This window comes from Podarcis pityusensis, assembly GCF_964106645.2.
Source record: "Podarcis pityusensis genome assembly, chromosome: 2".
Classification (NCBI taxonomy): domain Eukaryota; kingdom Metazoa; phylum Chordata; class Lepidosauria; order Squamata; family Lacertidae; genus Podarcis; species Podarcis pityusensis.
Genome location: NC_138029.1, coordinates 42,364,688 through 42,377,604, shown reverse-complemented (window position 1 = coordinate 42,377,604; position 12,917 = coordinate 42,364,688). Strand labels below are relative to the sequence as shown.

The window sequence follows — 12,917 nt, the reverse complement described above, 5'->3', positions numbered from 1 at the left end:
TGGTGAGCAGATTCCCTTGGAGGTCGAACAGACTCCCGGAACAGATTACGTTTGACAACCAAGGTACCACTGTATATGAAAAAGTGGTTAGTGATGAGATCCAGTTCAGACAGTTTCAAGATGTTGGGGAAGTTTTCCCCAATACACGCCACCCCAATCTATGCTGAGCAGTGCACAAAACTTCAAAAATTCCAGACACTCACCCAGGAGTTGGAAAATTAGGCACAATGGAGGCTATAGTGTCATTATGACACATGGCTTTATACACAAACTGGAGCCTACAATGGAGGAAGTTCACAGCACAGCACCCCAAAATATGCTAGCTTACTCCATAGTGACAGCATCAACATCCTTTCTCCGCAGCCTCTCGTGCTCTGCAGGGCACATCTCAGCTCAACTGCTCCTCTCTGCTTCCTGGTTACATAACTCCCCACACCTTCCTTTATTACACACAGCCCAACAAGACATCAATGAGAACCCACTGACAGCACACAAATCAATGTGGATAACTTGACCCAACAACCCCTCCCCCTCACACATGCAAACAAAACTCACTGCAGCCAAGTGAAGGCAACTAACCATGCCCTGGGCCCCCAATCTCTCTCACCGCCAAGGAAAACTAATAAATGAATAGAAAGAGAACCTACCCATGTGACACCGACACAAAAACCTTGCACAGATATTATGTAAGAGAATGAAAGTTTACTAATCCCCCCCTCTTTCCCACACTCTACCTCCCCACCTCTCTTCTCCCCCAACCTTCTACTGACTACAACATTAAAGTCTCACATCAAATATAACTGATCTGTAGAAAGGACTTTACGATCTGTAAACAGAGATGATGTATGTACTTTTGTAACCTAAAAATATTTAATAAAACCTCCTTAAAAAAAACCCTAAGCCCATTTATCTACAGAGGAAGGGAGGATTCAATTTTTTAAATTTTTTATTTGCATTCTAACACCTATTTCCTTTGATGCTTTGAACTCATATTGGTTAATCCTCCCAGGTGGTCACCTCACAAAGAAGTTTGCCTGACTTCATCAACACTCGTTGATTTGGCTAGGATTACAAAGTCCAATACACAACCCAGGAAGTGTGTCTATTTAATTAGGTTTTATATGTGCTAATAACAGAGGCTTATCAGTGGGTCTATCACACGCCTTACTAGCCCAAATGGACACTTGAGTCTGGTTAGTTCCTCCAAGGAAATTAGCTTTGACACCCATAAACCTTAATTAAATTCTAGCACCTATAAATCTATAACATTACCTTTATTCTCCTTGCACACACACAAAAAGGAAACAAATGGAACGCGTGTTCTTCTACAGCCCAGATCTTGCATTCTGAACAGTGTGTTAAAATTTGCATGATGAAGTGCCATTTGCCCTCAACAAACATTTATTCTGAAGGCACAGCCAATCCATGGGATTTATTTACCACATGAAAATGATGCCCAGCACGAATCACTTGGTGGTGATTCTACCATGTCAAAAAATGTAATTTAGTGGAAGGTGGCCAATCCAATAGCACATCTTTCTCCTTGCTCTCTCCCATAATGTCCAGTAAACAAAAATGTGTGACATGACTCATCACACTTCAGGTTCCCTCACCCTCGCAGGCATGTGAGAGTTCAGCTTCACCCGCAACTGAAGTATTATAGACACCTCTAAAGAGAAACTGCTATATAAATTTGCATGGGTTTGGTGAGGCATTTCTTTCCCTTTTGACTTTTTCAGTACCACCTGAACATTTCAGGTGGAAATGCTCTGCTTCTTTTATTCATTCACTGTAAATTAGAATCATGCAATTTTGTCATTTCCTTTCATAACTGCTTGCAGAGGCATGAGATATACTGTACACTTCCTCTGACGATACTGATTTTCAAGCATTTCTAAGCAAATGGTATCTTAAACAAAAACAGGCACATTTGTAACAAATTGCTGCAGGGCATGTTATGAAATGAGGAATCGTTTTCTTACCTTCTGGGAAGGACCTAAATTGAAATACTTCTAATACTGCAGTTAGACAGTTATTCCACTGGAACAATTACCATATGCATGGGGGGGGGGGGGGAGATACAAGTCTGGATACTCTTCCATATGAAAAAAACAAAGAAAGCCAGTTCCTGCCTTTTTCCTTAACATGCCTGGACTTATCAGCTCCCAACAACCTTCCCCTTCTCTTGGTATGGCTGTGAGGAAGAGAGTGGAAACTTGAATTTTAAAACTAACCAGTTTATTGCTATGTCCAAAGTGTCACTTCCCTTTACCTTGGGAGGCAACAGGTAACCAAAGGTATTGTATCCTCCACTCTACCTGAGAAATTCAGCATGTGAAGAGGACTGAGCTGGTGGCTCTCACCAACTGCTCTTGAGTTCCTATAACTTTCACCATTTTGTAACTAAGCCAAGTTTTACTTGCTTGTGCAACTTTCCTGAAGCACGTGAATCTGCCCTTTGGAGAGTTTGTAAGACAAACATTTTTCAACTTACCCTGTGTGGTCTTTTCCAATGCTGGAAACAGTGAGGGAAGGGAGACTAGCTGCTGTCCATCTGGCAATGGCTTTTCCCACCTGCCTTGCCCCACCCTCCAGGCCTAGGAGCCTTCATAAGGGAGCTGTAGAGGAAGGACTGTGAGGGGAGGGACTTCCTGCTGTCCATCAGGCAATGGCTTTTCCCACCTGCCTTGCCCCACCCTCCAGGCCTAGGAGTCTTCATAAGGGAGCTGTAGAAGAAGGACTGTGAGGGGAGGGACTTCCTGCTGTCCATCAGGCAATGGCTTTTCCCACCTGCCTTGCCCCACCCTCCAGGCCTAGGAGCCTTTTCCAGACCATGACTTTAGGAACACCAGAATCAGTTGGGAGAGGAGTTCAGGGATATTAAAATAATAATAATAATAATTCTATAAGTTGTGCGTCTTTGCTTCTCCATTTGTATTGTGTTATTTTATGCACTGTGACTGGCTGTTGTTATTATTGATTATAGTTTAGAAATTATTGTAATTATTAAAGAGTGAATTTCTGTTTAATTTTTATTTGCTGATATTTAATATTATTCTGTATTATTCTAATGGATTGTTGAATATTACTTTATGTGATATAAGTTGCTTATTTTAAAGTTATGTTTTTATTACGACTTTTGCATTGGATTAGATTGTTAAAAGGTGTACATTTTGTTGTTTCTTCAGCTTCTAAACTGCCTTGCATATAGGAAAATAGAAAGGCGGTATACAAATTAAAAGTGAAATGAAAATGAAACGCTGAGGCATGAAGGAAACTTTGGAAAGAAACTTTTAAAGGGGACATTTTTGAAACTCTTAGAAGGGTATGTTTTAAAGGTCTAACAGCCTATACTTCTATGATTTACTTTGCTGCATATTTTCTGACTTTAAGTATCTGCTGGGGTTCTCTCACCAAGGAGTATTTTGCCCCAAACTTGGATCTTGGCATCCAGGAATTCTCCTGTATTTTGCATCAACACAAACATGGACAAACTGTAGTTATGGCTTAACTATAGCTTATTATGGAAGCAAACTAATTTCAAACTGTAATGTCTGAAATAGACATGTTGCCCTATGCCATAGTTAAGATTAAGCACAGTTTAGGGCTTTTTGACTAATTTATTTATTTATTAAACTTCTATCCCAAAGGATCCCTCGGGCAGAAAGCTACAAAACAGAAAAGCGATACAATAATACGGTATATATTTCAAAAATAAATTAGAACAATCAAATATCCTCACAACTGAAGAATTTCAACACTGCCAGGAAAAGTATAATGTAGCAATCAAATACCTGGTAAACAGCATTTTTTTTTTGCATTCTGTCTGAATGTTAACAATGAGGTAGAGAGATGCACCTCGCCAGGGAGAACGTTCCACTACTGAGGAGGCCCTTGTCACAAGTCAACACCAACCAAGCAGTTCCCAGTGGTGGCACCCCCAACAAGGTCTCCTATGCCCATTATAAGGCCCAGGGTGGTTGATACCGAGGGAGGGGCTCTTTTGGTTTCAAGATAAACTATGGAAATATGTTCTGATATCCTCCTTGCAGTCATGTAAGGTGAAGAGCGAAGGGTGGGAACATGGGATTCCAATCAACGTGTGTGCACATTACACTGAACCAACGTTGGCAGTAGCGGCTAGTGTGGTGGGGCAGAGCTGCAGATCAGTCCTCCTGACAGTGACACCACTGAAACATACCTGAATGGTGCTGGGGCAAGTGGCAAGATGTGGGGGTAATGATATTTGCACAGCCCCAATCTCACAACCTCCCCTGTCTGCCCCAGTGCCTTCGTGTCAGGAGGAGAACACCATGGCTCTGCCACACCACACATCCATGGCGCACTACTATGTTGGCATAAGTTGAAACACAGAAAAAGGCAGTGTAAGGAGTAGCTGCAAAAAGTATGTTTGCTTCTTACGGTTACTCTCATTGGAGTAACAATGCACATATCTGTTCACTCAAACACCACCTCCTAGCAAATGTAGACAGTTTTCTTTGATATTTGTCTCTGATAAATGCTTAGGAGATCATTTGTACTCTCAACAGCTGTGCACTCTTTGTCTTAAATTAAATGTTAATTTTCACTCAAGCACACAACACCACTATGTCTGCAGTCACAAGCCTGCTGTCATGCCCCCTTTGGCCTCACGCATCTTTTGAAAGTGTGCTGCTGCTGCTTCTCTCTCAGAAGCTAAGTGCGCTGCCTCAGGTGATTGCTCCTGCTTCCATAAACACTCGCCCCTTGGCAGGCAGGATCAAACCAGGATGACCTAATTATAATTAGGGTAACAGCAGCTGCATAGAACAGATTAAATACAATCCCTTGTTAATTAACAATCATCTCTCATCAGACATTCAAACAAAATTGAGTGCAATCAAATCTCAGCAGTCAGACTTCTCTCGTCCTATGTAAAAGGTGGAGGACCTGCTTGAAGCGTTGGATTCTGAATACTGCCTAAAGACATTCTCACTGCTTGTTTCTATTTTCAGGCATAGCAGAAATGCTCTGGGAGCATGTGGTCTACTTCCTTTACCACCAGGCCCTCCTGTGGCCATCCAGGCACTGCTAGGCCACGACTCCCATCATGTCTGACCACTGGGCATACTGGCTGCTGGAAGTTGGAGTCCAACAACAACTGGAAGGCCACAGGTTCCCCACCACTGAAATTAGCTTCCAGGCTAAGACTGGCTCACTTACCTGGGAGCTGCCAAATAAGCATGTATATATAGACTTGTACAGTTAAGGCTTCTTCTTATGCCTGTGTGTGCACACACAAATCCTGCCAGGATCCACAGTAGCCTCATAGTTATTTGCAAAGCATTGTGGCAAAGTGTACCACGTTGCCTTTTTGAATGGAAACTGGTCTTTAGGCTAAATTATAATAGAAGTTCACCAAAGATTAACTAATTAATCAGCTTGAGCAATTGGTTAAAACCCATTTAAACCAAGGGCAGCATAATTAAATATAAACTTTTTCATATTGGTCCTTATAAAATCCAGTGCTCAGCAAACCGTTTTGGGATGACAACCCATCTTATGTGCAGACACAGAGAATGACTTAAGTGATTCTTTGGAAGGAGATGATTGGCATTGTATCTGGACCTCTTTTGCAACCTTATCAATCAAACACACAAATAAAGAAAGCACAGTGCAAAGTTCTCAGTAGGTGGTATATTACCCCTGCAAAGCTTCACCTAATATACCCAAATTATAGTTAGTATTGTTGGATGGGGTGTGGAGAGATTGGTCCACACTTTCACCTTCCGTGGGATAATGTTCAACAGTGCAAGAGTTCTGGAACACGGTTGCTGATTACTGCTAGGAATTTCTTCATGTTAGACTGCAGGGCTAAAGATAGGCTTCTCCATCATTTTGAACCTAGTAAGACTGCATTTCTGTATGAAGATCTTCTTAAGCAGTTGAGTACAGCAGTAAAGGTGAAGAAGGTATGTAAGCAGAAGTCTTTCAAGCAACCTTCTAAACAGCAGAGGGTTTGTAAAATCTGGGAGACCATGATGTTCTAACGGAGTGGTTCCCAATTAACTAACTACTGAGGACCCCGTATTTTTCAAAAGCCAAGCCACGGACCTCCTATTTTTTGAAAATGCTGATAACTCTATGGTAGTTACCTGCGCAAAGCAATTTTTTGAAGAAAATTTGGGGTCCCCTAAGAAGCAAAGGATTTGTGGTATACTAAAAACCAGACCATAAAATTTGTGATATTACTACAAATTGCTTATCCCCAGACAGTAGGGAAAACTTGTCTCCATTGCTCCACTACAACTGAATAATAATAATAAAAAAAAGCAATTGTTGGACTTCCAAGATGAGACATGAATCCCAAACTCCTAAGGCAAGATTCACTGAAAACCCCACCTACAAGCAGCGGGAGAGTCCTCTAAATGTGATACTTCTTGAAAGCAATTAGTTCTTTTCAGTTAAAAAGTAGAGAGCAAAGGGAAGGGATCCCTTACATTTTTAAACATTATAAACACGTGAATCCACCCCATGGTGCAAACCATTCTCTCTCTCTCTCTCTCTCTCTCTCTCTGCCCCTTCCAATCGCAAGAACCCCAAGAAACTATATCAGGTTTTAGCCTGATCCCAGCTCATTTGCCATCCAGCAACTCTTTCACAAGTTTTTCCCCTGCCAGCAAGCAGGCCCTGGTCTCAAGCAGAGGTTGGGTGATCCATGTATCATCATTGTGGCTTTCACTGTGCAATTAACAAGATAAGTGGGTCACTGGCAGGGGATGGTGCCACGGACCGCTGGGGTGTGTTCCGCGAACCCCCAGGGGTCCCCGGACCCCTAATTGGGAACCACTGCTCTAACAGATTTACAAAGTTATATGTGTTGGAAGCTGCCCAGAGTGGCTGCGGAAACCCAGCCAGATGGATAAGGTATTCTTCTTCTTCTTCTCCTTCTTCTTCTCCTCCTCCTCCTCCTCCTCCTCCTCCTCCTCACTCCAGGAGTCTGTCATAATTTAGGTTGGTGTACATTATTCTGTTCCAGAGCCTCTGGTTGGGGCTACCGATGGCTGAGCTGGAAGATGGGATGCTATGGTAACATGATTTCCATTTATCTCCTCTGTAGAAGCTCTTCAAGCTTCTGATCAAATTCCCATATAATTCAGATGCATATACATCTAGTATCTCCATTATGTAGTTTCATCATATGCTGAAGACACACCTCTTTATTGTGGCTTTTTAAATTTGACATGCATATTTTTAGCAGCAATCCTATTTTTGTGATTGGAACTTACTTTAAACAACTTTTAATGTATTTAAAGGTGGAGGGTGGGTAATAAACAACAGCAACAAAATTTATTAAGAAATCATTGATTTCTAGATGAGGCCAATATAATTTTTCTGTATTGTCTGTTTCTGGATAGTGTCTAACATTATTTTCTTTGACCATTACAGTGTGTGGATCTGACCTTAGTGAACTATCCAAAGCGGTGCTCCAAATGGTTTTCCTGAAATGGCATGGTATTATGCTGTGCATTTCCTAGGGCTTGCCGATCAGAAGGTCGGTGGTTCGAATCCCCGTGACGGGGTGAGCTCCTGTTGCTCGGTCCTAGCTCCTGCCAACCTAGCAGTTCAAAAGCACTTCAAAGTGAAAGTAGATAAATAGGTACTGCTCCAGCAGGAAGGTAAACAGTTTTTCCATGTGTTGCTCTGGTTTGCCAGAAGCAGCTTAAGTCATGCCAGCCACATGACCCAGAAGCTGTCTGCGGACAAATGCTGGCTCCCTCGGCCAGTAAAGCGAGATGACCGCCGCAACCCCAGAGTTGTCTGCGACTGGACTTAACCGTCAGGGGTCCCTTTACCTTTACCTTTACTAGATCTTGCTATGAATCTATTCAGAGACTGATTTGTGGTTGTGGAGACAAACAAGCTATGGGGAGGGTATTCACAGAAAAGCCCCAAAGAACCCATTTCTGTTTGACTTCCCTTTCGGTTTTAGCTCATGCGAATATTTGCAATAGGATTTGACTTGAGCAGATAGAATGCTCCCTGCATACTAATAGGTGTTGTTGTGCTGGAAAAACCTGCCTTAGTTGAACCAATCACTACCTGAGCCCACGCTATATGACTCAGTTGCCCCGCCATCCTCAGATTGTGGGGACATGCCTGAAATCTTAATCTTACAACCTAGATTCAATATGTTTGTACGATGATGCCTCACTTGCTCACCTACAGCAAACACTCATCAATGCAAAAATCTCATCATGAACTATGGCCTGTAGGAAGGGTAATCCAAATGAATGCATTATTTGCAAGCAAACAAAAATTCCACAGGCTGTCATGAAGCACTAGAACGAATGAACAAAAACACTAGAATACAAGTTCATGAGAAGGAAATAGTTTGAACAAAGGTTCTAAATCCTGAGTGCAAATGCATCACAATGCAGCAAAAGTACATTGTGATACCAGTTCTATCACACTTCAGAATACTGGTCTTTACATTGGTTGCTTTGGTGGGAGCTTCCTGGCCTCACTCTTGCAGCCTTCTTTTAGACACTGTTCTCAGCCTCCATACAGTTTGGGTCAAGGATGCAGAACCTCCTTCAAAGATAGTCCTCTATTTTGAAAGGGGTGCCAGAGGACGGTGTTCTTATTTGAAGGTGTCCTCCATTTGAAGGTCTGTCCAGTCCAAGTCTGGTTTATAGATAGGTAAAGGGTAAAGGGGACCCCTGACCATTAGGTCCAGTCGTGGCCGACTCTGGGGTTGCGGCGCTCATCTTGCTTTATTGGCCGAGGGAGCCAGCGTACAGCTTCCGGGTCATGTGGCCAGCATGACTAAGCCGCTTCTGGCGAACCGGAGCAGCGCACGGAAACGCCTTTTACCTTCCCGCCGGAGCGGTACCTATTGCACTTTGACGTGCTTTTGAACTGCTAGGTTGGCAGGAGCAGGTTTATAGATAAGGAACATAAGGAACCATAAAAAGGAAGAGCAGTAGCCCTGAAACTGCCCATCAACAGAGACCAGCACCTGATCAGCAAACTGAGTAGGCACACAACTCACCTGGTATCTTCCCCGCTAAACTGAGATGTTTTGTATTTCTGTTTAAAACTGTGGTTTACATAAAACTATCTGAATAATTGTTGAACATGTATATCCTAGCTTTTCTGCAAGGAAATCAAGGTAGCAAGAAGCATGGTTGTCTTTCACCCATTTAATTCTTACATAATCCTGTGAAGTAGGCTGAGACATAGAGACTGGGCCAAGGTCACCCTGAATCTGATTATATTTTATTTCAATGTCTGATATAAAACAGTTGATATTTAACAATATTTTACTGCTAGAACGCAGTGATATTCAGAATTTGGCATTGTTTTATTGGGCACACTATAGTAATAATATTTGGCTGTATTTGGCATTTGACATGCAATGGCATTTAGTATTTGACAATCTTTTATAAATGGCCTGTTGTATTTTGAATTCTGGAATAAAATTTCACATTTGAAACATGAACGGAAGACTAGGAATTTGGACAAATTTTGTTTAAGCTGTGTTTTAAAGTGATGCATGAGCATGAAAAAACCCGGACCTAATTTGAATCTGAGATGGTCTAAACTTGGTCCACCTCATGGTCAAATGTTGGCAGTGACTCATGAGTGTGTGTGTGTGTGTAGGCAAGAGCATCATGTTGGAGACAGTAGTGCTACACTCATCAGGACAAGGATGGGGTGAGGTGGTGAGTTCAGGGGACTTCTAGGGTGTCACTGATGTGTGTGTGTACCTACAGACCTCTGCCGGCAATCTACAGTTCTCCTGACTTGCTGCTACTTCCCCCATCTCATCCTTGTTCTGATTGGCTCACTGCTGTGGTGGGGATGCCTCTAACTTCTGCCTCTCTCCTGCCACATGAGCCACTGCTGTCCATTGAGCAGGTGCCATAGTTAACATGCCACCCAACTTTGAACAGAACCTTTATTCATCGGCTGCAAAAACTACCTTCTCTGTGTCTGACCCATCCTTGCACTTATTTATTACATTTCCTCTGTTCTGTGTTGGTGCAACAATGGAAGGTGTCTTTTTGAACCTGACTTCTTCTTTTTTTTTAAAAAAGGATGCTTAAACTTAGCTTTTCTCTTGTCCAAATTTACTTCAGATATAGCATCAATATTTGGCCTTGCTGAGAGACATAACGTAACAGTTTTATGGCTGGCATTTCTTCTCTTGTTGAGGTTAATGGAAAGGACAAAAATTGGGGTTAGTGTGTTAGTGAGAAGGACTTGTTATTTTAGTTGTTGAATGACAATTGCCAACACTGGGCAATAAAATAGATAATTTAGCAGAGTGCCAAGGTAACCTTTTCAAGGCTGTTTGTTCTCGCAAGTGATTGTGCTATGGAGGCCTCACTTTAAAATGCAGCACAGCTTTCATGTATGCCAGAGTTCTTCACTAGGAACGATGCAGCAGCAAAGCTAGTTTATAAATGACAGCCCTAGGGAAAGAACAACTTGGAGGCGCCATGCCTAGAAAACAATATATAGAGATGTCTTCATGCGGTATTTGCACAAAGCTGAAAAGCTAATATTGACAACTGCATATTAGTGATTTTGCAGACCTAAATCATGCAAAGGCAAAAGTGACTCTTGTGGTACCAAGGAAAAGGTGGCAAAAGAACGGGGGGGGGGGGGGGAACACGCCAAATAATCAAGGGAGAGAACTAGGTGCAGGTAACAGGCAAACTGAGGCCAAAATATTTTGGCAGAGAGTGCTTGATATGCTGTTGAAGTGAAGGAAAACAAAATTGCCTGGGAGCCAACAGAAAAGTCTGGGGATATGTGCTCTGACTTTGTAGATGATTTTATTCTTTATTTGTTGGAAATAGTCAAAAACACCATTCCATCTCTATAAACAGACACCACAGGAAACCTAAGAGCAATAAGCTGCAAAAGCTCAGTGGGCAACCAGCTGAAGACTGGATGAAATGAACTGGTGGTGAGAGAGGTCCAAGGTAGAGAAGCAATCTTGCATTGTATAGGAAACATCAGAGGAAAGAAAATACAAAGACTCAAGAGATTTGAGCTCTTTATGTTAGAAAAGCAGAATTAAACAAAAATAATCTCTTGACCCTCCTTATATAAGAAGTCAACTAAGGGCCAAACTAGACATGCCAACCCTGGTGCAATTAACAAAAGCATGTGTTGCTTTTAGAAGGAAAATGGAAGTACAGGAGGTCTGATACAGATTGGGACCCCGGCACGGGGTAAGAGGGCTTTAATGCTGTGCACCCTGCTCTGGCTCCCATCCAGACTGGAGGTCCCACACATGCAATTTGCTTTTTTTTTTTTTTTTAATTAACCCACACAATTACTACGGCAACTTACTGAATCTGGGTTTGCTGGTCACAACTGTTACCTGGAAGTGAAGTACTGGGAGGACTTGGCATTTTGGAGTCAGAAAGCATGCACGGCCAAATATTGGAAAGAAAAGGGATGGTGACCTTGTTAAAAGAAACAACATGCACAACTGATGTGTACGTGTATTTGTGACAGCATGGCTACAGTGCAGAGGCAGCTAAGCTGTCTGCCCACCTCTAGGCTCTGTGTCCCAAGCAGCTGGCTGCCAGCAAATAAATTGTCTTTGATTACATTGTAAAAGCTGTAAATAAAGTAAAATAACACAATTGATGATGAGCGCTGAAACATCAGCAGAGCACTGGCATGTGTGGATTATATGGCTTCAAAGCAAATTTCTTTCCTATCTGGGCAAGCAGGTTTTGCTCTTGCTGTGCATCTTTTGACGCCCAAGACACTACAAATCAAAGCAATCTTTGACAACAGCAACTGAGAAAGAAAGAGAGGCATTTGTGTTTCTAGACATCAGGAAACATAGCACAATGCTCTCCTTTCTGCATAAGAGGGACTGGACCATTGTTAAGCAATATGGCCCAAATACAATATGATCAATAGAATAAATATTTTTCATGTGAGAGTCCAGCTCATGAAATACTCTATTGATATTTGTTTGGCTTCCATGCCAGTAGAAAGAGTAAAGTTACAGCACCAGTAACTTTGATCTTCTCTTGTTTATTATCTTACCATTGGAAGGTGTCTGGTTTGTAGTGCCTAATATCAGGTGGTTATAATTTTGCTCTTGGTCATCTGAAATTCAATGGGAAAAAAATAAGATTCCTTTTTAGGAACAGCTCACCAAGGCTCTGCCAACCTGCAGGTAATAATTATAGCTCACATTATTCATGGGAAATCTCTACACGATTAAGGAGAAGAAAATGCTTAACAAAGCGGAAGTGTCTTTCATGTTATTCTCTTAAAATTTCAGTTGCAAGAGAAACAAGTTAATGAATAACATCACCCATTGTGCTGAGGCCACAAATGGGATATTCAGCAAAGTAAGAAGCACATCCAAAGCATAAGCAAACCATGACACAGATTTCAGCAGAAGGCAGCCTCTGCTTTTGAGCAGTCTTTAGCTTCTACATGCCCACACTGCAGACATTCATAAGCCATATTCACGTATTATATCTCTGTAGGCCATTAACACATTCATTCATTTAATAAAATTGATACACTGCTTAATTGTAAGAAGGATTAGGACTTTAGTTTTCCCAACACAAGCCTGGACTAGTCCCACCCCTGATATCCACATATTGATCATGGGCATTTTAAAGAGGAAACCTAGGTGTGAGCAGCTGCCCTACATGATCTGGGATGCATAGCACACACTACATCTTTAAAGCACATTCCTCCCCGCAAAGAATTCTGGGCACTGTAAGTTTGTTAAGGGTTCCTGGGAGTTTTTAACCCTGTGGGAGATAAGCTACAGAATTATTTGAAGAGGAAAATGTGCTTCAGTTGTGCTTTAAAGGCAGTGCATCTACGCAGCCTTAGGCTATGATTTGATTGCGAGAACTCATTATTTTTAGGGACAAAGT

The 12,917-nt window shown here is 42.0% G+C and overlaps 1 protein-coding gene across 7 annotated transcripts in view; it reads right to left on the bottom strand.

The window, feature by feature from the left end:
- Positions 1 to 12,917, bottom strand: part of SHISA6 (shisa family member 6) — a 263,665-nt gene that overhangs the window by 19,109 nt on the left and 231,639 nt on the right. For 5 of the 7 annotated variants that reach the window (XM_080993824.1, XM_080993818.1, XM_080993819.1 and 2 more), the window contains exon 5: positions 12,064 to 12,126. The exons of the other annotated variants lie outside the window; for them this stretch is intronic. In XM_080993824.1, the coding sequence (XP_080849950.1) occupies positions 12,064 to 12,126 (63 nt within the window). The remainder of the gene's footprint in view (positions 1 to 12,063; positions 12,127 to 12,917) is intronic. 7 annotated transcript variants of the gene reach the window in all.